The sequence below is a fragment of the Eulemur rufifrons genome, chromosome 9 (genome assembly GCF_041146395.1).
Source record: "Eulemur rufifrons isolate Redbay chromosome 9, OSU_ERuf_1, whole genome shotgun sequence".
Taxonomy (NCBI): Eukaryota; Metazoa; Chordata; class Mammalia; order Primates; family Lemuridae; genus Eulemur; species Eulemur rufifrons.
In genome coordinates, this window is record NC_090991.1 from 10,484,928 (window position 1) to 10,512,456 (window position 27,529).

The 27,529-nt window shown below is 37.8% G+C and overlaps 1 protein-coding gene across 2 annotated transcripts in view; it reads right to left on the reverse strand.

Annotated features, from left to right (window-relative positions):
• STX8 (syntaxin 8) overlaps positions 1–27,529 on the reverse strand; it is a 264,310-nt gene that overhangs the window by 208,240 nt on the left and 28,541 nt on the right. For both annotated transcript variants that reach the window (XM_069483377.1, XM_069483378.1), the window contains exon 5: positions 4,522–4,646. In XM_069483377.1, coding sequence (XP_069339478.1) covers positions 4,522–4,646 — 125 coding nt within the window. The remainder of the gene's footprint in view (positions 1–4,521; positions 4,647–27,529) is intronic.

Here is a 27,529-nt window from a genome sequence, read left to right on the forward strand (position 1 = left end):
ACAGGGTCCTCTGAGCCACTACTCAACTCTGCCACCGTGGCAGGAAAGCATCCCTAGATAATAGGTAAGTGAATGGGCATGGCTGTGTTCCTAGAACACTTTACTGATGAACACTGACCTTCATATAATTTTTACAAGCACGAAATATTCTTATTATTTTTTCAACCACTTAAAAATAGAAAAGCCATTTTTAACTTGCAGACCACACAAAAACAGGCAGTGGGCCAAATGTGGCCCACAGGTCATGGTTTGCAGACCCCTGCTCTAAAATAAACACCTTGGTCGACCTTATAAATGAAGACCCAATAACTTAACTGCATCACATAGCAATTCTCAAAAATATTCCTTGAAATATGAAAATACTTGGTATCAAAGAAAAATTTACAACAACTGGCATCCAAATGAATGTTTCCCCCCACTAAGATCAGAAACAAGGTAAGGATGTCTGCTCTCACCATTTATATTCAACATTGTACTGGAAGTGGTAGCAAGTATAACAGGGTAACAAAAATAAAATAAAAAGCATCCAGACTGAAATGAAGAAGTCTTTGCTCACAAATGACATGATCATTTGTGTAGAAAATCGTACAGGCTCAACAAATAAGCTATTAGACAAATTTGAGTTTAGCAAGGCTGTATGATAAAAGATCAATATACAAAAATCAAATGTATTGTTATATATGAGCAACAATCAGAAATTGAAAATTTTAAATGCCATTTATAACAGAATAAAATATGAAGTATTTAGGGATAAATGTGATGAAAGACGTACAAGACATATAGTAAAAATTAAAAAGCACGGCTACAAAAATTTTTAAAACTAAATAAACGGAGGGATATATCATATTCATGAATTGGGAGACTCAAAATTATTAAGAAGTCAATTTTCCCCAAATTAATCTAAAGACTCAATGTAATCTCAATCAAAATTCCTGGAGACTTTTTTGGTAGAAATTGAAAGCCAATTCTAAAACTCATATGGAAATGCAAAAGACCTAGAATATCCAATAAAAGTGTGAAAAAGAACAAAGTTGGGCCAGGCATAGTGGCTCACGCCTGTAATCCCAGCACTTTGGGAGGCCAAGATGGGAGGATCACTGGAGGACAGAAGTTCAAGATCAGCCTGGGCAACATAGCGAGACCCCATCTCTACAATAAATTTTAAAAATCAGCCGAGTGTGGTGGTGCGTGTAGTCCTAGCTACTCAGGAGGATCGCTTAAGCCCAGGAATTTGGGGCTTCAGTGAGCTATGATTCTGCCTCTGCATTCCAGCCTAGGCAATAGAGTGAGGAGACCCTGTCTCCCAAAAAAAAAAAAAAAAAAAAACCCAACCACAAAACACCAAAGTTGAGTGACTTATACTATCTGACTTAAAGACCTGTCATAAAAATACAATAATCAATACTGTGTGGCACTGGTATAAAGATAAACAAATAGACCAATGGAAAAAAAACAAGATTCCATATATATATGGTCAATTGATTTTTCACAAACCAAGAGAAATTCAGTGAAGAATAGTCTTTTTAAAAAAAAAAAAATAGTGCTAGACCAAATAGATATCCATATGCAAAAATGTCAAATTTCCATCCATACTTCACTATATATAAAAAACTCAAAGATCACAGACCTGTCTATTCTGTCCACAGAACAGACAAATGTGTGCTGTTTATGATAATGTAACTATGTCTCAATAAAAATCTGAAAGTATAAAATTTCTAGAAAGAAAAGCAGCAAATCTTGTGATTTAGGTTATGCAATGATTTCTTAGATACAACCAAAGCATGAACTATACAAGAAAAAAATTAATTGCACTTTAAAATTAAGAACTTCTGCTCTTTGAAAGATATTGTTAAGAGCATGAAAAAGATAAACCACAGACTGGGAGAAAATATTTGTAAAACATATGTCTGACAAACGACATATAAAAGGATATATAAAAAAGTTCTTACAGCTTAATAAAAAACCCAATTAAAAATGAGTAAGCAATTTGAACAGACATTTCACCAAAGAAGATATACAAATGGCAAATAAGTATATGCAAAGATTCATTAGGGAAATACACACTATTAAAACCGCAATGAAATACACCTACACATCTATTAAAATAACTAAAATGAAAAAACTGACCATACCAAGTTTTGGGGGGGATGTGCAACAGCTAGAATAGTTACATGCTTCTGTTGGGGACATAAAATGGTACAAACACTTATGAAACTAGTTTGGCAGTTTCGTTAAAAGTTAAACATACACTTCAAACTTAGTAGCAAAGATAAAAAAAAAAAAAAAACAAATAACCTGATTAAAAATTGGTCAATGGACCTTAATAGACATTTCTCCAAAAAAAGAAATACAAATGGCCAAAAACTATATGAAAAAATGCTAGACATCACTAATCATCACGGAAATGCAAATTAAAACCACAATGAAATACCATCTCACACCTGTTAGAATGGCTAATATCAACAGACAAAAAAAGGTAACAAGTGTTGGCAAGAACGTGGGAAAAAAGGAACTCTTGTACATTGTTGGTGGGAATGTAAATTGCTATAGACATTATAAAAATATGGAGGTTCCTCAAAAAATTAAAAATTACCATATGATCCCACAATCCCACTACTAGGTATCTATCCAAGGGAAATGAAATCAGTATCTTGAAGAGATATCTGCACTCCTATGTGTATTGCAGCACTGTTCATAATCGCCAAGACATGAAATCAACCTAAGTATCATCAATGGATCAATGGATTAAAAAATGTGGTAGATACATGTAATGGAATACTATTTAGTCTTAAAAAAAGAAGAAAATCCTGTCATTTGCAACAACATGGATGAACCTGGAGGACATTATGTTAAGTGAAATAAGCCAGGTACAGAAACACAAATACCACATGATCTCACTTATATGTAGAACCTAAAAAAGTCAAACTCATAGAAGCACAGAGTAGAATATGGAGGCTGAATTGTAGGGAAGAGGTAGGGATTGAGGAGATGTTGGTCAAAGGATTTCAGTTTTACAGAAAGAGTAAATTCAAGAGATCTATGATGACTAAGATAGTTGAAAACTGCAAAGAGTTGATTTTAAGTATTCTTACTGCAAATAAATATGCATGTGAGGTAATGTTATGTTAATTATTACCTTGATTTACCCATTCCATGATACATACTTATTTCAAAACACCATGTTGCACACCATAAATATATATAAGTTTTTTTTGTCAATTTAAAAATTTTAAAGTTAAATATACACCCACTTCATGGACTCAGTCATTCCACTTATAGATATTTACCTAAAAAAATTGAAAATTTATGTTCATACAAAGACTTATACATGAATGGCAACAGCAGCTCTATTTCAGCCAAAAAACAAAAAACAACCCAAATATTCATCAATAGGTGAATGGATACACGGATTGTGGTAAATTCATACAATGGAATACTATTCTACAAGAGAGTGAAATACTGATACACACAAGATAGATGAATCTTAAAATAATTACGCTTAGAGAAATAAGCCAGACCCCCTTCTTGCCAGAAAAGAATACATACTGTATGGTTCTATTTATGTGAAATTATAGAAAATGTAAACTAATTTATAATGACAGAAAACAGACCAACAGTTGCCTAGGGATGAAGGGAGGAACAATAGGAAGAATTACAAAGAGGCACGAAGAAAACTTTTGGGAGTAATGATTATTATGCTCATTATTTTGATTACAGTGATGGTTTCACAGATATATACATATGTCAAAGCTTATCAAATTATATACTTCAAATATGTGCTATTTATGATAATGTAACTACGTCTCAATAAAAAGCAGAATTAGGAAGAATAATGTATGTGTACATACCAACATGAAAAAATGTCTGACACATCTTAAGTAAAAAAAAAAAAAAAAAGATGTGGAATAAAATATATGGAGAGATATAGTGATATCTATATATCTCATGACCCTGTTTATATAAAATAAGTGTGTTTAGCCTGAACATATGTATACAAAAAGGCCTAAGGAAATATATATTAATCCATTTACAATTCAAGATTGGAGAAGCAATATAGAGGACTTTCATTTTAAATATCCCTATATTATTTGAACTTCATAAAATAATCATGTATTACTTCTAAAATTTAAAAAATGTAAGTAGAAAAATTAGCAAGTTTAAAAGCCACTGGCCAAGATGAGCTTGAAGTTTTTAAAAGCCAAACTGACATATTTTATTTTAAAAAATGGAATCTTGTGTTTGGAGAATAATTCCCAGTTATGGATCAAAGCAGAGGGCACGTGCACCCAATTCACCTGGACTTAGATTCAGATCGGCTGTTTTTGCTCTTGTCCAGTGGGAAATCACTACTGGGATGGGTAACAGCAACTATTACTCAGCTTTCCTGAGGCACAAAAATGCCAAGAGCTTTAAAAGACCAACAGTTTGGACTCCAATTTTCAATGGGGATGAGGAACATTCAAGGCTACAGGAAAAATCTGGCAAGGCTTCAGAGCCCACACTCCTCGGTGTATTTGGTACCTTGGATAATTTTCTGCTGCTGTTGCCGGATTTCATCAAAACCCAAGCCTCTGGTTTCCTCTGGCTCCTCAAAGAGCCAAGGGTTGGGCGCTCCTCGCTTAGCTTCTTCACTCATCAGGCTGGACCTAGGAACAATATGAAATGCATTACATATCTCAAAATATATAGCTCGGCTGCAAATTACTCCCACAGGTGCAGAGGTGGCCAGTCTTGCATGTTTTGAAAATTCAATTCGACCACGATTTATTGCATCCTTAGTTCATGCCAGGAACTGTATTCAGGGCTGGAAGAGATACGAGGATGAATAAGACACAAGCCTGGTCCTCAGAGGATTCCCGCCTGTTAAAGAGATGATGGGAGAACATAACACTCATACTAATCCTCCAAGATACATTTGAGTCGATAATCCTAGAAACACAAGACCAAATGGAAGTGGCCTTTTTATTAGGACAAAGTTTGTCTCACAGGCTATGTGACACCAAATGTACATATATTATTTCTCAAGCAGATATAATGTTGTGACTATAGATTACAGCATTAAAAAATGACCATATAATTTTGCATTAAAGGGTACTCAGTTGCTCACAGACAGAAATACATGCAAGGCTTCAAAGCCAATTTTAAGAATATAATGTGTTATTCATAATATAATAAACACATTCTGAATTATCAATCTTAATCTTTATTCCCACTAATAACCCCTGTGACTCTTTTGCACCAGACCATTTGGTCTTGCCGTCTGAGGGACAGGAAGCACATAATTTCCGCCTCACATTTATAGGATTTTCTTCATCTGGAGAACCTCTTCTCCTATCCCCACCTGTCCACATTCTGTCCAAGCTGCAAAGGTCACCTTGTCCAGGACACTATTTCTGACCACTTCAATGCAGAGATGAACGATCACTTTAGAGCTCTCATTGCATTCAAAAAAAAATAATGATAGAATAAAGGCTTGGAGGGATGTCAGCAAATGGCTGACTAGAGATCCTGGCACTAGTCCCCCTCTGCTACCCCAAAAAGGGAACCGAGGCAACTAATAATCTGGACTGTCAAAGGAAGAGCACTGGAATGCAGCAGGGGAGTGACGACGCATGTGTGGTGACTGGAAGACAGTAGGTGGGTGTGGAAGCACCCAGCCTCTGTAGCCCCATCTCCCCTGCCCACACCCGACTGACCCAGAGTCAGGAAGGACTTCCCCTCGTGAGGAAAGGTAAGCTGAAGAACCCTGCCAGCCCTCGTTGCCACCACAAGCACCTACAGTCCTTAACACTGGAGAATCCCACAGTCCTTGGGATTTACACAGCTGCATTGCTCCATCTCTCCACCACCACCCACTGTGAGCCAAGCCTCTGCTGCACAGCACCACCTTGAGACCAGAGCCACCCCTGGAGTGTGCCCTGCTCTCAGGGCCAGCACCCAGTGCACCTCTCCAGGATCATCTTCATTCCACCAAGCCCATACAGGTGGTTGAACACCACAACCCCAGGTGCAAAGAACCTGGGTTCAGGATCAGTGGTGACTCTAGTCCTACACAACAGAGAAACGAACCCGCACTTCTAGATAGAGGAACAGCCTGAAAGTTCCACCCAGGGTGAGCCCACTCTTGAGCAGACAAAACCACTGCATGCCCTCCCCTGAGCAGGCAAGGTCCCCAACCCCTCAAGCAGCTGACATGTGGCTGTATGCCTATGCCCAAGGCCTGAGAATCACCCCTGTGGGCCACCCCCTCTTGCAGACATGCCCCTGGCCTGCCCAATGGCCTTACACCTGTAGTCAGGGCCTAAGAAACAGCCCCATGGGCCACCCCTGGCAGATATACACCCAGACCAGCCAAACAGATGTGTAGCCACGTCCCAGGCCTGAGAAACAGCCCTGTGGGCCGCCCCTGGCAGACGCACCTCCAGCCTAGCCAAGCAGCTGTGCACCCCCATCCCACACATGAGAAATAGCCCCGTGGGACACCCCTGGCAGACATGCCCCCAGGCCAGCCAAGCAGTTGTGCATCCGTGTCCTGGGCCTGAGAAACAGCTCCACAGGCCATCCCTGGCAGGCACATCCCCAGGCTTGTCAAGCAGCTTTACGCCCACCTCCCAGGCCAGAGAAATATCCCCGTGACCCTTCCCCAGCAGACATACACAACCAGGTCAGCTGAGAAACTGTGTGGCCATGTCCTGGGCCTGAGAAACACGATTTGAATGAGAAATTCAAAGAGACAGATATCATAGGGAAAAAAAAAAAAAAAAAACAAAACAGAAATCCTAGAACTGAAGAATCAATAAATGAAATAAGAAAATTGAGAGCTACAACTATAGAATAGACCAAGCAGAAGAAAAAAATTCTGAATATGAAGACCGGTCTTTTGAAATAACACAGCCAGACCCAAAAAAAAGGAATAAAGAATAAAACAGAATGAAGAGAACCTACAGGACTTAGGGGACACCATGAAGTGAACAAACATTCATATTATGGGCATAACAGAAGGAGAAGTGAAGAAAAAATACAGAAAACATATTTAATGAAGTAATAGCTGACAACTTCCCAAGCCTTGGGAGAGCGATGGAAATCCAGATCCAGGAAGCTCAAACCAATTCAACCCAAATAGGTCTTCTCTGAGGCATATTATCATCAAATTGTCAAAAGTCAAAAACAAAGAAAGAATTCTAAAAACAGCAAAAGTGTCAAGTCACATATAAGAGAATTTCCATTAGACTAATAGCAAATTTCTCAGCAAAAACCTTACACATCAAGAGAGAATGGGATGATATATTCAAAGTATTGAAAGGAAAAAAAAACAACCTTGACAGACAACATTATACCCAGCAAAGCTATCCTTCAGAAATAAAGGTGAAATAAAATCTTCCATGGATAAGGAAGAACTAAGGGAATTCATCACCATTAGATTGGCCTTAAAATATTCAAGGCAGTCTTACATCTGGAAGTGAAAAGACAATAACCATGATCATGACAACATGCTAAACTATAAAACCCACTGCCAAAGCCAATACACAAAGGACAAAGAGAAAGGAATGAAACCTTATAACTAGAAAACCATCCAACCTAAAAAATGAGAAGAAACAAAGGATACACAAAACCACCAGAACACAACAGAACGACAGCAGTAAATCCTTACCTATCAGTAATAACCCTGAATGTCAATTAAATTTCCCATTTAAAATATATAACCTGGCTGAATTAATTTAAAAAAAGACCCAACTATATGCTGCCTGCAAGAAACTCACCTCATCTGTAAAGATACAGAGACTGAAAGGGAAGGGAAAGAAAAATATATTCTACACAAATGGAAACCAGAAGCAAGAAGGAGTTGCTACACTGCTGTCAGACAAAACAGACTTCAAGTCAAAAGCTGTAAAAAGAGACAAAGAAGGATATTATATGATAATGAAGGGATCAACTCAGCAAGAGGATATAACAATTGCAAATACAGATGCACCCAACCAGATAAATGAAACAAATATTATTAGATCTAAAGGGAGAGAGAGACTCCAACACAATAATGGTTGGGGACTTCAACACCCCACTATAGCACGGGATAGATCATCTAAACAGAAAAAAAAAAAAAAAAAATCAAAAAAGAACACTGGATTTAAACTGAACCGTAATAAACCAAAAGGATCAAACAGACATGTACAGAACATTTCACCCAATGACTACAAAATACACATTTTTTCAGCACATGGAACATTCTCCAAAAGTTACCATGTTAGGACACAAAAAAGTCTCAAAATTTTTTAAAAATCAAAATACCAAGTATCTTACCTGACCACAATGGAACAAAACTAGAAATCAATAGCAACCTGAACATTCGAAACTATACCAATATGTGGAAATTAAACAACATGCTCCTAAATGACTAATGGGTGATGGAAGACATTAGGAATGAAATTTTAAAATTCCTTGAAACAAATGAAAATAGAAACACAACACACTATTCACTGACCTTTCTCAAGTCTGGAAGTGAAAAAAAAAAAACCACAATACACTAAAACTTATGAGACACAGAAAAAGCAGTATTAAGAGGCAAGTTTATGGCAATAAATGTCTACATCAAAACACTAGAATGGGCTGGGCATGGTGGCTTATGCCTGTAATCCTAGCACTCTGGGAGGCTGCGGTGGGAGGATTGCTTGAGGACAGGAGTTCAAGATCAGTGTGAGCAAGAGCAAAACTCCATCTCTACTAAAAACAGAAAAGCTAACCAGGCATGGTGGCATGCATCTGTAGTCTCAGCTACTTGGGAGGCTGAGACAGGATGATCACTTGAGCCCAGGAGTTTGAGGCTGCAGTGAGCTATGATGCCGCCTCTGCATTCTATCCCAAGCAACACAGTGTGACCCAGTCTCAAAACAAACAAACAAAAAACCCAAAAAAACTAGAATGATTTCAAATAAAAAACCTAATGATGTAGCTCAAGAAACTAGGAAAACAAGAACAAATCAAACCCAAAATTAGTAGAAGGAAAGAAAGAATAAAGATCAGAAGAGAAGTAAATAAAATTGAAACAAAAAAAAAAAATACGAAGATCAACAAAACAAAAAGATGGCTGTTTGGAAAGACAAAAATCAACAAACCATTAGCTAGACTAAGAAAAAAAGAAAGAAGACTCAAATAAATAAAACCAGAGATCAGCTGGGCACAGTGCGTCACACCAGCGTTTTGGGAGGTTCAGTTAGATCACTGAAGCCACCAGGAGTTTTAGACCAGCCTGGGAAAACACAGTGAGACACTATCTACAAAAAAATTTAATAATTAGCCTGGTGTAGTGGCAGGCACCTGTTGTGTTCCAGTGACTTGGGAGGCTGAGGTAGGAGAATTGCTTGAGCCCAGGAGTTCAAGCTCATAGTGAGACATGACTGTCCCACTGGACTCCAGGCTGGGTGACAGAGCAAGATCTCATCTCTAAGTAAATAAATAAATAAAATCAGAAATGAAAAAGGAAACGTCATGACAGATACCACAGAAATATGAAGGGTCATTAGAGACTACTATGAACACCTATACACCAATAAATGCAAAAATCTAGAGGAAATGGATAAATTCCTGGACACATACAACCTGCCAAGATTGAACTAAGAAGAAATAAAAAATATGAACTTACTAGTAAAAAGAAACAAGATTGAATCAGTAATAGAGAGTCACCCAACAAAGAAAAGTCCAGGACCAAATGGCTTTAATGCTGAATTTTACTGACCCTTTAAAGAAGGACACCAATTTTTCTCAAATTATTCCAAAAGGTTGAAGTGAGAGAAGTTTTTCTAATTCATTCTACAATACCAGAATAACCCTTATACCAAAACCAGATAAGAACACAACAACAACAACAACAACAAAAAAAAAAAAAAAAAAAACCTACAGGCCAATATCCCTAATGAACATAGGCACAAAAATCCTAAACAAAATACTAGCAAACTGAATCCAACAACACATCAAAAAGATAACACACCATGATCAAGTGGGCTTTATCCTAGGAATGCAAGGTTGGTTCAACACATGCAAATCAATAAACATGACACATCACATCAACAATGGAAGTCAAAAACCATTTGATCATTTCAATATATGCAGAAAAAGCATTTGATAAAATTTGATAAAATTCAACATCTCAGTATAAAACTCTCAAAAATTAGGTATAGAAAGAAAGTACGTCAATACAACAAAGGCCACATATGACAAACCCACAGCTACTATCACACTGAAAAGCTGAACACTCTTCCTCTAAGAATTAGAACAAGGATGGCCACTCTCACAACTCTTATTCAATGCAGTACTGGAAGTCTTATCCAGAGTAATTGGGCAAGAGAAAAAAAATAAAGTGCATCCAAATTGGAAAGGAGGAAGTCAAATTGCCCTGTTTGCAGATGACATGACCTTATATATAGAAAAGCCTAAAGACTCCACCAAAAACCTCTTACAACTGATAAATGAATTTAGTAAGGTTGCAGGATACAAAAATCAACATACAAAAATCAATTGCACTTCTACACATGAACAATGAACTAACTGAAAAAGAAATCAAGAAGGTAATCCCATTTACAACAGCTACCAAAAAAATACAATCTCTAGGAATTTATTTAACCACAAGGTGAAAGAGCTCTACAAGGAAAACTACAAAATATTGATGGAAGAAACTGAATAGGATACAAACAAATGAAAAGATATTCTATGCTCATGGATTGGAAGAATACTGTTAAAATGACCATACCCCCCACAAAGCAATATACAGATTCAATGCAATCTCTATAAAAATATCAAAAGACATTCTTCACAGAAATAGAAAAAAAATCTTACAATTTTTATGGAACTATTAATACAAAAGACCCTGAATAGCCAAAGCAATCCTGAGCAAAAAGAACAAAGCTGGAGGCACCACACTACCAGACTTCAAGATAAACTACAAAGCTATAGTAAACAAAATAGTATGGTAATAGCATAAAACACATAGACCAATGGAACAAAGAACCCAGAAATTAATCCAGGTATCTAAAGCCAACTGATGTTTGACAAAAGGCACCAAGAATACTCATTAGGAAAAGACAATCTTTTCAAAAAGTGGTGCTGGGAAATTGAATACCCATTTGCAGAAGAATGAAATTAGATACCCCCCTCACCTCACACCCTATACAAAAATCAACTCAAAATGAATCAAAGACCTAAATGTAAGACCCAAAACTATAAAACTACTAGACAAAAACATAGGGGAAACACTTCAGGACACTGGTCTGGAAAAAGATTTTATGAATAAGACTTCAAAAGCACAGACAACAAAGGCAAAAATAAACAAATGGAATTATATCAAACTAAAAAGCATCCGTATAGCAAAGGAAACAATCAACAGAGTGAAAAGACAACCTACAGAATGGGAGAAACCATTTGCAAACTATTCACTCAACAGGGGATTAATATCCAGAATATATAAGGAACTCAAACATCTCAACAGCAAAAAAAGCCAATAATCTGACTGAAAACCGGGCAAATGAGCCAACCACAGTGGCACGCACCTATAGTCCCAGCTACCTGGGAGGCTGAGGCAGGAGGATTCCTTGAGCCCAGGAGTTCAATGGCAGCTTAGGCAACATAGCAAGACTATCACCACAACAAAATAGCAGACAAAATATATGAAATAAAAAAATAGGCAAGTGATCTGAACAGACATTTCTCAAATGACACACAAATAGCCAAAAAATACATTTTTAAAATGCTCAACATCACTAATCATCAGGTAATTACAAATCAAAATCATCATGAGGTATCACAAGGTATTATGAAAAAAAGACAAAATGTAACAAATGCAGGTGAGGATGTGGAGAAAAGGGAACTCTTACACATTGTTGGTGGGAATGTAAACTAGTACAGCTACCATGGAAAACAGTATGGAAGTTCCTAAAAAAAACTATAAATAGAACTACCATATGATCCAGCAATCCCACTACTGGGCATTCATCCAAATGAAAGGAAATTAGTATATGGAAGAGACATCTGCACCTCCACGTTTACTGCAGCACCATTCACTATAGCCAAGATATAGAATCAATCTAAGTGTCCAACAACAGATAAATGGATAAAAAAAATGTGGTACATATACACAATGGAATACCATTCAGCCATAAAGAAAAAAAAAATCCAGGGCCGGGGGCGGTGGCTCACGCCTGTAATCCTAGCACCCTGGGAGGCCGAGGCGGGTGGATTGTTTGAGCTCAGGAGTTTGAGACCAGCCTGAGCAAGAGCGAGACCCTGTCTCTACTAAAAATAGAAAGAAATTATCTGGCCAACTAAAATATATATATAGAAAAAATTAGCTGGGCATAGTGGCACATGCCTGTAGTCCCGGCTACTCGGGAGGCTGAGGCAGTAGGATCGCTTAAGCCCAGGAGTTTGAGGTTGCTGTGAGCTAGGCTGATGCCACAGCACCCACTCTAGCCCGGGCAACAAAGCGAGACTCTGTCTCAAAAAAAAAAAAAAAAAAAAAAAAAAAAAACCAAACAAACAAACAAAAAAACAAAACACACAAAACCAAAATCCTGTCATTCACAGCAACGTGGATGGAACTGGAGGACATTATGTCAAGTGAAATAAGACAGGTACAGAAAGTTAAAAACATGTCCACATGGAGAATCTAAAAAAAAGTTGATCTCACAGAAGTAAAAAGTAGAATAGAGGCTGGGAAGGGTCGGGGGAAGGGAGGGACAGGGAGAGATTTGTTATATCATAGCAAATTACAGCCAGATAGGAGTAAGTTCTAGTATTCCATACCACTGTAGGATGACTATAGTTTACAATAATATATAGTGTCAAATAAGCTAGGAAGATATTGAATGTTCCCAACATAAAGAAATGATAAACATTTGAGATGATGGATATGCTCATTACCTTGATCTGATCACCAGACATATGTACGGAAACATGACTATGTACCCATAAATATGTACAAATATGCCAATTAAAAAACTAACAAAACCAAAATGATGACAATCATGTTTCAGTAGTACCAATGACAATAATAGTTAACACAGATTAAGCATTCATCTTGTGCAGGGACAGCTCCAGGTGATTCATACATACTCGCCCATATCTCTATTAATTTACAATTCTAGCCCTGTTCACATCTCTTACATTGTCTAGTACTAACTCAACCCTATTATTTAACCTTTTATACAGACAGACCTCATACCCACTAGACAGAAGGCAGGAACCAAAAATTACCCTGCAGTGTACTGCACCCTGTTCCACAGTAGAGTGAATCACTAACAGCCTATCACCTACCTGCAATATATGGACAGTGATATTTACCTCAGAAAGCTGGTAGGAGAATTAAATAACTTTTTATTCCAAAAACATGGACTTAGTACTTATTATGTGGTAGCCATTGTTCTCATCAATGGGATAAAGAAAAAAAAAGAATACAGACAAACAGACCATAATCTCTACCCTTACAAAGTGAATTTTTTTTTTTTTTTTTTTTTTTTTGGAGACAGGGTCTCACTCTGTTGCATATGCTAGAGTACAATGGTGTGACCATAGCTCACAGCAACCTCAAACTCCTGGGGCTCAAGTGATCCTCCTGCCTCAGCCTCCCTAGTATCTGGGACTACAGGCGTGAGCTACCATGCCTGGCTAATTGTTCTATTTTTGTAGAGAAAGGATCTTGCTATGTCACTCAGGCTGGCTACAAGCTCCTGGCCTCAAGTGATCCTCCTGCCTTAGCCTCCCAAAGTGCTAGGACTACAGGTGTGACCCACAGTGCCCAGTCTAAAGCATAGATTATTGTTATACTATTTCCATTCTGGTGGGTGGAAACAATGTGTAAAATGTGTACAAAGTGCTTAATGCAATACTTGAAAGACAATAATCATTTAATAAATGTTAACTATTATAATACCAATTATTGCATTGTTTACATAGAAAGCATTAAAACTTTAATAAATGAGTATATCTCAAAAAGCTATATTAATTTCATTTTTAGTTTAGTACTTTAAAACCTAAAGAAGAATATGATACATATCAAGAAACAAACCCAGGCAAAACTGGAAGAAAATTTTTGATTCCTTAGACTAAGATTTTATTATTTATTTATTTTTTAGAGACAGGGTCTTCCTCCGTCACCCGGGCTGGAGCGTAGTGACCTGACCATAGCTCACTATAACCTCGAATTCCTGGGCTCAAGCAATCCTGTTGTCTCAGCAAGCGGTGTAGTCCCACCTGTACTGTAGTAAGATTTTAAGCACAGAGTTGGTCTCTTACCCAAGTGTACTAATTAGCATGCCAAACAGAAGTATGACTTTCTTCCACTTTATCAAAAAGGAAGGTGTGTTTCTTTGAAGCTTTACTTTATGTGATTGGCCCCAAATATCTGCGATGTCAAGATTTTGGATTTATTCCCTATAATAACCATTCAATTTTGCCTAGCTTTGAAGATGGAAGAAGAATGCAATAGAAAAAGGAAGGAAAAAAGGAAGTTTACAATCAAAGCATACCCCTAACTCATATTATCTTGCAAGTGCCAGCTTTTGGCCAAAACAGGAATTATGTGGGATTTTCTGCATATGGTTCATTGCAAAAACAAGTGCTTAAAAACCAGAACATGGGTCAGAGGTATGTAAAGAAACCTCAAGAGCGGTTCAATGATCAGCTATGAACATGCATTCAAATGAACATACTGCACCTGAATCGGCGTAGCTTCTCTAAAGTTAACATTGGGATGTCCCACTGTTGGCTATTGATACCTAAAGCAGCATACTTTTAAAAATTAAAGAGGAAAAAATACAACATAAGAATATTTGCTGGCAATCTCAAAAATGACAAGTTAGAACTACAGGCATCTGTGTGTGTGTGTGTGTGTGTGTGTGTGTGTGTGTGTGTGTGTATGCCTATTAGGAAATAAAAATGACAACATGGGCACAATTTAATAGTAATATCAAACACATGCCACCACCAGACATACAGGAAAGATTTCCCAGAGTTTTCTGATTCCCAAGACTGAGGTATCTCTCTCTACCCCCCTCCCCAACTCCTTCCTTCTCCCCCCCTTCCCCTCTTCCCCTCCCTACCACCTCTATTTTTCCTACTTTGCTGATACCCCAAACCTATCGGGAAATCCAGCAATGGATACACCCTTTACTAATAAGGACAGGCAGGATCATAAGAGCATGGGTATCCCTGTATGCAGAACAACTGTTTTTCTTTTCATTGGGTTTTATGCTCAACTTAATATTTGGAGTGGTGCCTTTTATTACTCGGTACTGTTCTAGGTACAAGGGAAATATGAAATAATTCAAAACATAATTCTTGCTTTTAAGGAATTTATAATCAAATGGAAAAGAGAAACTAACCAACATGAAACACACTAGAATAAGAGAATATTTAGCTTTTTATATCCCTGGGCAAGTCCACTAACCTCTGCAGCCCTGGTTTTCTCACCCATAACATAAGTGAACTAAGTAGGTCAATGGTTTCCAACCTTCATTCTGGCCCAACACTTGAGGACTATGACACCCTCACTAACAGTGGTGTTGGGGAGTGGGTGGAAAAACTCATCTTGGTGGGAGGAGGTAGGTATTCTTTTTAATCCTGCAGAAGATGATTTCCCATTGCCAGAAATTGCTGGATTAGATGATCTTTAAGATCCTTACAGCTTTAATTAAAGGTTTTTTTCATTAAGTACTAAATTGCATAAATACGAACAGAAGAAAAAAAAAAAAAAAAAAGACCCATTTCCCCATAAAACCCATTCCCCTCTCCCCTCATCTTCTCAATTTCTGTTTAAGTCCACCACTGACCCGTTGGCTCAGACCCCAAACCTTGGGTTCTATCTTTCATACCCCACATCATCTATTAGAAAATCCCTTGAAGTGTATCTAGAATCAGACTGTGTCTCCTCTATTCTGCTACCGTCCTGCATACCTCTCTCTTCTTTCTACTGCTACCCGCTGCAGTCTACTCCCCACACAGCTACAAGAGTGATCATGTAAAAATAAATCTGCTTCCTCTGCTCAAAACCCTCCAGTGTCTTCTGACCACCCTCAGCATACCACGCAACATCTTTAACCTACAAGCCACTCTGGCCTCCTTGCTGTTCCAGAGCACATGAGCACACTCCCATCTCAGGGCTGAGACCCTCCTCCCCAGACAGTCACATGGCCTTGCTCCCTCTCTCTTCATCCAATCTCTGCTCCCATGTTAACTCCTCAGAGAGGTTTCCCTGACTACTCCATCTAAAAGAGCATCCCTTCCTGTCACTCATTCATCCTCCTCCTCCTCATCCTGCTTACTTTTTCTTTACAGCACTTAAACCACAAGCTATTATACGTTTATTTTCTGTCTCCCACACTAGACTACAAGCTCCACAAGGGCATCACTCTAACCTCAATGCCTGGCATAACAGGCACTGAAAGAAAAACACTGCATGAATTAATTCTTTCAGCAAAAGCCACAAATGAATGAATGAAATCAATAAGAAGAGTTATTACAAAATTATGATATCATACACTGGTGCTATATTTTGAGATTTCAAAGGCATTTCACAAACATCATCTTGTGAATCACACACAAGCCTGCGTGTAAGTCAGAACAAGTATTACTGACAAGAAAACCAAAGAGACATCAAGCGACTTTTTCAAGGTCACATACAAGGTGGCAGAGCTAAGGGTTCAGCTCACATCTTCTAAATCTTAACACAAGGTACTTCCTTTCTACCACTTCAAGACTCGACCAAGACTCAAGACAGCCTTGAAGAATGGGTAACATCTAGCTAAGTGAGGAAGAGATGGTAAGGCCTTCCAAAAAAGGTAAAAATATGTATGAGTCTGCAGGGCAGGGAATGTGTCCCATAAATGTGCACGGGATGAGTGGGGAAGGGGTGAAATTTGGGAGACTGGATATAGAATTAAGTCCAAGATAGTTAGCCATGGTGAGCCCCCACCTGTTTTAATACCTTTCATCCTCATACTCTTTGAGAATCTTTTAATTTTAGCTTTCCACTAGTTCTTCCCTATCCTATAAATCCTCGAGTGACTACTTTCTCTCCTACTCACTGCCAAACTTCCTTAAAGAATAAGCTATGCTCACCAGCTCCCTTCCTGACCCTGGTTCACTCTTCAACACACTGCAATCCAAGTTCTGCCCCGGCACTCTACCAAAACTCTTCTTACCCATAACCTCCTTACTGCCAAATCCTCTTCCCAGTTTTCACTGGGCTTCTTGTTCAGGCCTCATTTGTCACAGCTGACCTTATTCCCTTACTGTCAAGCCTTTCCTCCCTTGGCTTCCTCAGAAGCTCTCCCCTCCACTGACAGTTCCTTCTCTATAATTTGCAAGGGCCTCTTACCCCATCTGCCCCTAAACATTAGGATTCCTTGGGAATGTCATTTAGATCTGCTCTTCTCACTATATTGTCTCTCTCTCTGAGCCAATCTATCTGTTCCAGTGGCTTCAAACTGTAAGGACAGATGCTAGCAATGCTTAGAGACACTCTATGCCCAGCACAAATGAAATCAGACACATTCTCTTGAGTCATGATGGTGGTGGGTTCTCAGCTAAGGATGGGGAGGGGCAAGCTCCTCTCCCTAGCAGGGCAATATTGGAATCTGGGGCTGGGGGAAGGAGTGGCACATAGTTAAAAAGAAACCCCATATATAAAAACTCAGCCAAGGTATGTCCCTCCTACCCCTTACCCTGATTGCAAATCATGATTCTGGAGACTTACAAATTTACCTCTACCCATATCTTTCTACAGACCCTTGTATCTGCATTTATGGCTTTTCATTTAGGAATCTCCAACTGGGTGATCCTCCCTAAACTCAACATATCCAAAATCAGATTCAGTATTTTCACCCCATAAGCTGTTTCTTCTGCTATGTGCTCCATTTTGGTTGGCAGCATCACTGTATTCGCAAGTCATCGAAGCCATTTTTTGGTCTCCTCTCTTCCATATCTCATCAGTGACCAAGGCCACCCTCACAGATGGTTCTCAAATCCATGCCCCCATTCCCATGGGTGCTGCCTTGGTTCAGCCCCCCATCGCCTCTCATGTAGAACATGGCCACAGCCTTCTGACGGGTCTCCTTGTTCCCAGGCACCCTCGTTCAAATCATCTCACACTCAGCTGCTGCCAGAACCATCTTTCCGAAACAGAGATCTCACCATATCCTTTCCCTCTTTCAAAACTTTCATGACTCCCTAGAAGCTACAGATCAAGTGTAAGCTTTACAACATGGCCCCAGTGATCTCTCAACATCCCCCCTTCCATACCCTACTTCTCCTTCACCACTGCTCAGACAAAGGCACAAACTTTCACACTCTCATGTTTTTGTATGAGTCTGGAGTGGCCCCACCCCCACCCCCTTTGTCCATCTGGCAAAATTCTATTCATCCCCTAAGGCTCAACTCAAATGTCAATTCTGCTGCTCAGTCTTTCCTGATCCCGGTCCCCACCCCCTTCCCCTGAATTAATCACTTGCTGGTGCTCCCATGGCACTTTGTTCACAACCTCTAACGTGGCATTTATCAAGCCGGATTGTAGTTAGTTATTTACTCATCTGTCTCCTGTCCTAAATTATGAGCTCTGTGAGGAAAGAGGCCACATGACAGTTATGTTTATATCCCCAGGACCAAAAAAACAGCCTCGGAATATGCCAGCGAATAAGCACTGGGTAGATGTTTATGAAACAGAACTAGGAAAACCACCGAGGTTTTTAAGCAAGAGAGACAAAAATGAGAGAAGGATTTAACATTTTTATCTTGAGAGGGTAAGAAAAAAAAATAATAACCCAAGCAAAATAAAATTTAATCAACCTGCCTTCAAGATTTGAGCAGCAAAGACTGATATTGTTCAAGCAGATGGAGAGAATTACGTGAAAGGGAATTCTGTCAGTAAAACACTTTGTAGCTCAACCTCACTTCTGAAATGACACATAAGGAGCATTTCTCCTTTGCAAAGTTAAAAAAAAAAAAAAAAAAAAAGGAAATGCTAAATATTATGCTTCTGAGTTTAGAATAGACTTGAAATTTTTTTAAAATAAATCAATAATTTTTATTCATATTCTTTCAAGATGGAACTTGAATAAATGGAACTTATCAATGTCATGTTAATAAATGTTAGATATCTTATCAAGATTTAAGCAGTAAGCTTCACAATCACTTCTAAAGGCATAGAATGATTTCATTTTCATTCTAAAAAGAAAATGATGTACATTATTTAAATTGTGATAATATCAGTGGGGGGGGGGTGCAGACAATCCGTGTCTTTCTGCTGACAAATGAAGTTGAAGCTTGTTAGAGTTCATAGGGAGGGCGTTCTTATCAACGGAATACAGAATACAAAAAGCAGTGAATTCCAAGAAGTAGCTTTCTTTAGCTTTTCTTAGCATTTCAAAAAGATGTCAAAGTGACTATATAAAATGTTTGTTTTGTCTGGGAAAAATATCAGTGTTTGAGTATTCACAGACCACACGGAGGTTTGCAGTTAGGACTAGAGAAGATATTTCCAGAGTGTCAGTGAATTGAGTCTGCAAAACTAGATTTGCCTATGGAAGTGAAAAGGCTACTATGGTGTAAGAAGGTAATTACTTTTTTCAAAACTTTTTTTTTGTGGTTTCTTTCTGTGAATATAAAGATGCACAAAGGCTCAAATTTCAATCAGAAATAGATTCTTTGACACAAATTCTTTAGAGACAAAATCTGGCAACAATATGTAGACTGGATTATACTGAAGAGAGGCTGCAGTCAGGGAGCCAGGCCAAAAGGCCAGTGTGGTAATGTAGGTGGGAGGTAATGGGGGTCTGGACAGGAGAAATGACAAGACAGAAGAGAGAAAGGGACAATTAACACAGCGGTTCAAAGGGAAATTCCACAAGTGTTGGTGAATAGACTGGACAGAGGGGACACAAGTTTTCAAACCTGAGCAACCTGGAGGAATTGACACAACTTAGGGAACGGGAACCTTTTCATTCATTACCTTTCAAACTTCAACATAGCTCCCAGTAACAACTCCAGAGCAAAATTGATCCTTCAAGATCATGATCCATGGATGTGTGAATACTTTTAGCCACATTTACTAGATTTTTAGCTTCTTTTAGTCCAATACTCTGTCCCATTTTTTGCATCCCATCCTTCCTTCCATCCATCCATCCAACAAATATTTACCAAATGCCTTCCATGTATCAGGCACTGATTAATCAACTTGGAAGTGAACAAGAGAGACATAAATACCTGATCTCAGGGTGTTGATACCTAACATTGTGCCTACTGCAAAGTAAATACTCAAAATATTTTTTTGTTAAATTGAATAAATAATTTCCATTGAGTACTAATCCAGAACAAATAAGAACTCAAACAAGGAAAATATCCTCCTTACATATTATCCAAGAAAATTTCACTATAGGACCTTTAAGATCTACCCGATCAAATATTCTTCTAATTTTAAACAAATCCTTTTTTTCCTATTCATTTCTGGCCAAACTGACCAATAAAAAGTTTTTAACACTAAATGAAAACCTCAATAAAACAGTTCACAGAAGAATAGAAATGCAGTGTGGAAAAGGCCACCGGAAGTCATTATTTTGGCCTTCAACTTGAATTTCAGAAACCCCAGAGTGTTGTTCTTGAGAATCACCTAGGCAATCTAAAATCTAGCAAATAAAACCAAAAGAAACAGTTCTTTACCTTTATGTGTTTCATGGTCACAGTACCTTAAAAGTATTAATAGAAGAGGAGCAAGAAGGAGTGATATACAAAAAAACATAAGAATTCCAAGAAAGAGATGAAGTAGCTGCTCTGCCAAATTTCTGGTGACTGAGAGCCATCTGCTGGTGAACGTTCAACTATGACAATCTAGTGATTGCCACTTACTGTAAGCAGCTCCTTACTTTACTACAGAACACACACTTTAAAACACGTCTAGAAACAGAATGCTAATGTTCTCACTCATATGTGGGAGCTAAAAAGTCGATCCCATAGCAGTAGAGAGTAGACTAGAACTTACTGGAGACTTGGAAAGGAGGGAGAGGTTGGTTAAGAGATATAGGAGTTCTGGTGTTCCATGGCATCGAAGGGTGACTATAGTAAATGATAATTTATTGTGGGTTTTGTTTTTTTTTTTTTTTTAATGGCTAGAAGAGAGGATTTTGAATGTTACCAACACAAAGAAATGATAAATTTTTTAGGTGGACATGCTAATTACCCCGATTTCATCATACACATTGTATATACGTACCAAAATCTCACACTATATACCCCATAAGTATGTACAGTTATGTACCAAAAATATATATATTAAAAAAGAAATAAAATGTACAAAAGTCAACATGCTTACATGAGGGAGTTTCTGCTCCTAGAGCCATGCCTTTTGATACTATCTTCCGTAACAACTCTGCATCTTCTTTCACTTTGCTCTTCACAACCGAACACAGTTATGACAAATCCAGTGTGTGTCCAATTGAGATAAACAATCTGTATTTTGCATTTGGCATGCCTAATGATTTCCATCTTTGTCTCAACACTACTGTTTTCACTTTATTGAGTATATCTGTTTCCATTCTCACTCATTTTACAAAGTAAAGACTAAAACGCAATATTCAATTTCTTGTGCAAATTAATACTTCTATGAACAAAGATGCAAGTCTAATGAAACAAAATTATTGCCTGGCAGGCAGTGCCACCAACAGTAACAGAAATTTATGTTTGTCAGTTGATGTTCAAAAACCAAAATTTGGCATCAAAAGACTAAGAGCATCAATGAATAATACATATACATTCAAGACACACAGAAGCCAAGGACCTGCTAAGTAGTCAATATTTCTACCTCAATGACCCTGCTGTTTATTATACCATCTAGTTCATACCTAAATACACAAATTATTGAGATGGACATCCACACTTTTTATCATGGCATCCTTTCCCTGTGTGGGAAATGCCCAGGAATGTATAAGCTCCCTCAGGTGACTAATGTAACCATCTGGGCAGCTTGGTATGGAAACTATTGTTCTAGAAAGAGGATTCAAGAAAGTACACAAGAGAAAAAGAGACATGGTGTACAAACTGGTACCTACTTCTGGTACCAATTTGTTACTCCATTCAGGCTGCTAAATACCTTAGACTGGGCAATTTATAAACAACAGAAATTTACTGCTCACAGTTCTGAAGGCCAAGAAGTCCAAGATCAAGGCACCAGCAGATGTGGTGTCTGGTGAGAGTTTTTTCTGTTTCATGGATGGCACCTTCTATGTGTCCTCACATCACAGAAGGGGCAAGGACGCACCCCTCAACCTCTTTTATAAGGGCACTAACCCCATTTGTGAATGTGGAGCCCCTGTGACTTAATCACATCTTCAATACTATCACATTGGGTATTGGGCTCCAACATATGAATCTTGGTGGGGGGGGGAGACACCAATATTCAGACCATAGCAAAGAGTGTCAATGAAAAATGCATACACATTTAAGATGCACAAAAGCCAACGACCACCTACATTGCCATCATTTCCATCTCAATAACCTTCCTTTTTATTATACCAACTCATCTAATTCATATCTAAAAAGGCACAAGGTTGAGATGGACACCTACACTTTTAACCATGACATCCTTTCCCTCTGGGGGCAGGGCCTAGGAAGTGTAAGCTCCCCCAGATGACTCGTATGCAACCAGCTGGGCATCAATATCAAGAGGATTCAAGAAACTACACAAGTAAGAGAGAAAACGCATGGTGTACCAATTCTACCTACTCTTTTCTAATCTCCTAGACCATTTATGGCCCACACCACATAATGCAGCACCTCATAATATACATTATCATGCATATTAGTTGTTTTATGCAAGATAGAAAGACCTCCCCAAACGGCACATAATTTCTATATTCCCTTCTAAGAACAGAATTTTTTTAAAAAAACCAACATAATGAACTAAAATACAGTGTGTATAGGTAACTCCTCTTTCTTCTTCCTGCTTATTCATGGACTGAAACTTTTTTTTCAATTCTTAAATAATTTTCATAATTTAAAAATCAGTATGTGCAGGGGCAGGGAATCTTTTTATTTTCCATGCCAACAGTCAGATGCCTACCAGTAGTTAAGGACTGTAATTCAAAACAAGACACCATTTTGTTTTTCCCATTAGATGGGCAAAACCCAGCATGTTCTGTAACACCCATTGACAGCTAAGGTGCAAGGAGAGAGGCTCTCCCATTTATTGCTGGAGGGAATGTAAAGTACCACAGGTTTTAAGAAACAGACACGGCAGTATCTGTTAAATTTTCAACACCCATATCTTTGTCCCCAGTAACCCCACTTTGGGGTTACTGTCCTACAGAAATAGGAGCCACAAGTCCTTACAGATATCTACTGCAGCATTGTTTGTAATGGCAAAAAACTAAACAACTTAACATCCATCCAATGGGGAGTAGTTGGAAAAATGACTGCATATTTAGACTGTGGAATACAGCTGCTGAAAAGAATTTGTTAGCTCTAGTGACTTGGAGTAACGTCCAAATTTAAATGGAAAAAAATCACAGACAAATATGTATAGTACAATTGTTTTTACAAAAAATAGGAAAACTCATATATAGATAGATATGTAAATATGTATTTGTATAAGCACAAATAGATGTGAGAAAGAAAACCCTCCGAACAGTTAAGACTGGTCACTTTAGGAGAATGGCACTGGAGGGATGTAAAAAGAGAATATTAATTTCTGAGTTATACATCAGCTTGGTTTGACTTGTTATAATGAGCATGTACCATGTTAATAATTTATTTTAAATCAAAGGGTCATTTCCCCATGATGAAGGCAGAAGGGAATAGAAGGGATGATAATAAGAAAACAAAAATCAACAAAAGTAAATGACAACTGAAGTAGAAACTATTAGAAAGAGATATTGAAAGCATCCCTCTTCTTTAGAAAAGAAAAATTAATAGGAGACAAAAACTAAAATCAAGAAACGCCAAAATCAAGCATACTTTTCCAGGAGGAAAGATCATAGAAGAGAAAGAAAGATAAGAAAGGAAGATGAAAGAAAGAGAAAGAAACAGGAATAAGTAAACCGACTGGGGTTCGGGCAAAATCTAAAGAGTGCCATTGAGGGGGAAATATAAAAATGACAAACAGGTCTACAGTTACACAGCGGAGGAGGGAAAAGTTCAAGAGAGAAACAGAAGGTGATGTGATTCCTTTCCTAAAGTTAGGAAATACAAGCAATAGTAACATTCTTTCCTCATTTTCAAGGCAGAAAAACCCTAACTTTTCAAAATCTAATAAATGGGGAGGTCTGTGTAAATTTCCCCTTCTATTGACTTACATCTCCACCTTGTGGTCAGTTCAGGACATAGCTCTTACAGAGAGAGAGAGAGGGAGAGAGAACATAGGCATGAATGCATTTGTATGTATGTAAGTGTGTGTAGGTATTATACATACATATATAACCATATATACTTACATATACACATATGTGTAATACATGTACCTGGAGTACATACACATATGTATTTGTACTTACATATTTTTTAATTCAAGTAGAACATACAAACAAAAATCGTAAGTGTACATCTCAAAGATAATTTACGAAGTGAATACCCACAGTTAACCATCACCCAGAGCAGGAAACAAAGCATTTCCAGAACCCCAGAAGCCCCCTCGTGTCCCTTTGTAGCCATTACTTTATAACACTATAAATAAGATTTGCCTTTACCAGAATGGCATCACACAACATGTACTCTTGTGTCTGGCCCATTCCACTCAACATGATGTTTGTGAGATTCTTTCACAGTGTGGTGTGTAGCCGTAGATTGTTCATTCTCATTTGCTACATACGCCATATTGTATCTAAGCATCATAATGTAGATGGGCATTGGGTTGTTTCCAGATGGGACTATTAAGATTACCACTACCATAAACATTCTTGTACCTATCTTTTGTACAGTTCCATTTTAGCAAATACAGTTTTCCAAAGAGGTGATACAATTTACAGTCTCACCAGCAGTATATGAGAATTCCAGTCGCTCCACATCCTAGCAACACTAGACAAGTCTGTCATTTTAATTTTAGCCATTCTTGGGGTGTAATGGTACGATATCACGGTTTTAGATCGCAATTTCCTGATGACCAGTGAAGCTGAACACCTGTTCATATGTTCCTCTTTTGTGAAATCCAAATTCAAGTCTTCTGCCTATTTTTTTCTAATGGGTTGTCTGCCTTTTTCTTGATTTATAGGGGTTCTTTATATATCCAAGATACATTTCTTGTGTCAGATATATACCCTGCAAATACAGATTTCCTTTCTATGGCTTGTCTTTCACTCTTTGTGGTATCTTTCGATAAACAGAATTTCTTATTTTAATGAAGTCCAACTTGTCATGTGTTTCCTTTATGTTAGTGCTTTCTTTGGCCTGGTTAAGAAATCTTCGCCTATCCCAAGTTCATAAAAATATTCTCCTATGTTTGTTTTTTAAAGCTCTCTTGTTTGACCCTTCACATTTAGATCTACATTTCTTTTGGAATTGATTTCTTATGCAGGGTGATAGCAGAGGCCAAGATTCATTTTTTCCATATGTACATCCGGTTGACATAATGCCATTTATTGGAAAGACTACCTTTGTCATAAATCAGGTGACATTATGTGTATGGGGCTGATTCTCAACTCTCTATTTGCTCCACTGGTTCACTTCCCTGTCCTTGTGCCAACATCACATTGCAGCTTTATAAGTCTCCATAACTGGTAATGTTAGTCCTCCAGCCTTTGTGTTCTTCAAAATTGGCCTTGGCCCTTCTTGTCTCTGAATTACCACATAAACTGTGGCTGTAATCAGCTTTTCAAGTGATAAAACAGAAACAAAAAACTGGCTGGGGACTGGAAATGGGTTTGCTCTAACTGTACAAATCAATCTTGAAGGAACTGACATCTTTACAATATTGAGTCTTCCAATCTCTGAACACAGAATCTCCCATCTGCAATTTCGCTTTCCATGGTTTCAGTTACCTGCAGTCAACTGTGGTCTGAAAATATTACATACAGTAAGATATTTTGAGAGAGAGAGAGACCATATTTATATAACTTTTATTACAGTATACTGTTATGATTGTTCTATTTTATCAGTTATTGTTAATCTCTCTGCCTAATTTATAAATTCAACTTTATCATAGGTATGTATGTACAAGAAAAAAACATAGTATATGTAGGGTTCAGAACTACCCAAAGTTTCAGGAATCCACTGCTGGTCTTGAAACACATCACTCATAGATAAGAGGGAGCTACTATGTATTAGGTTTTCCTTAATTTCTCTAAATAATATTTTATAGTTTTCAGTGTGGAGATCTCATACATCTTTCAACTTGACTCATTCCTACATATTTTATGGGTTTTTTTTTAACTATCATAAATAGTATCTTTTAATTTTTTTCATTTGATATTTCTTTTTTGCCTAGCTTTTAAAACCTCTTGAGGAGAGAAGCTACTAGGTTGCTGCTGCTAACCACTGTGGACAGACTACGCTTCATCACGTTTCACGTGGCAATGCCCCGATATCTTTGCTGACGTGATCAATGACGTGGAGTTGCAATTACTAATATTTATTCAGATCTCAAGGTACCTGGTTTCATTTGCTTGATCAATCATCCAAATGGATAATCTTTCTTTACATTTACTGCTGCTAAGGGAGTTACAGACAAGAACCGATATAGACACTACAATCTGCCTGCCCAGCATCTTTATGTTCTTCTCATTTATTGTCAGAACCTCAACTTTGTCCAAGGCTCTACTGCCCAGAGAACATGACCCCCATCCTCATTTTTCAGTTCAGGAATCTCTCTCCTGAATCAACTAAGCCAATCACAGCAACCCCACTCCCCCATGGTTTTTGGTATAACATGGTCACGTGATACAATCCTACCCTACTTCTATTTTGAGCCAAAGTCAATTAGGAAGCTTCCAGGAAGAATTTCATTGCTCTTAAAAAACAAGTAACTGGAAAATACAAGAGAATCAAGAGGAAACTACTACTAAAAACTATCAGAGAATTAAGAAAGTGGCTATAATATTAATAGCCAATTTCTATCCATCAATTATCAACAGTCTTCATATAAACAATAATGACAAAGTATGATGAAATAAAAAACTGAATTTAAAACATCAACCAAAGAGATTAAACAACCAGGAATAAATTTAACCAGAAATGTGTTACACTTAATTGAAAGAAAACACTACTGAAAGACCTGAAAGATGGCTTGAACAAATGGAAAAAGATCCCATGTTCTTGGATAGGAAAAGTCAGAAATATAAAGGACTTCAAGATTTAATGTAATTCCAATTTTTTTTTAAAGGGTTTTTTCCTTTTTTAAAAAAAAATTAAATCAGTGAAGAGCTGTTTATTATCTGTTAACACAAGAAATAATTCCAAAGATAGCTTTGACAAGGATGAGATGAAAATGATACTCTTAGGTTGTTTCCTTCTTTTTTGGAATTACATTAGCTGATTCTGGAAGTCATGTAAGAAAAATAAGCAAAACCCCTAA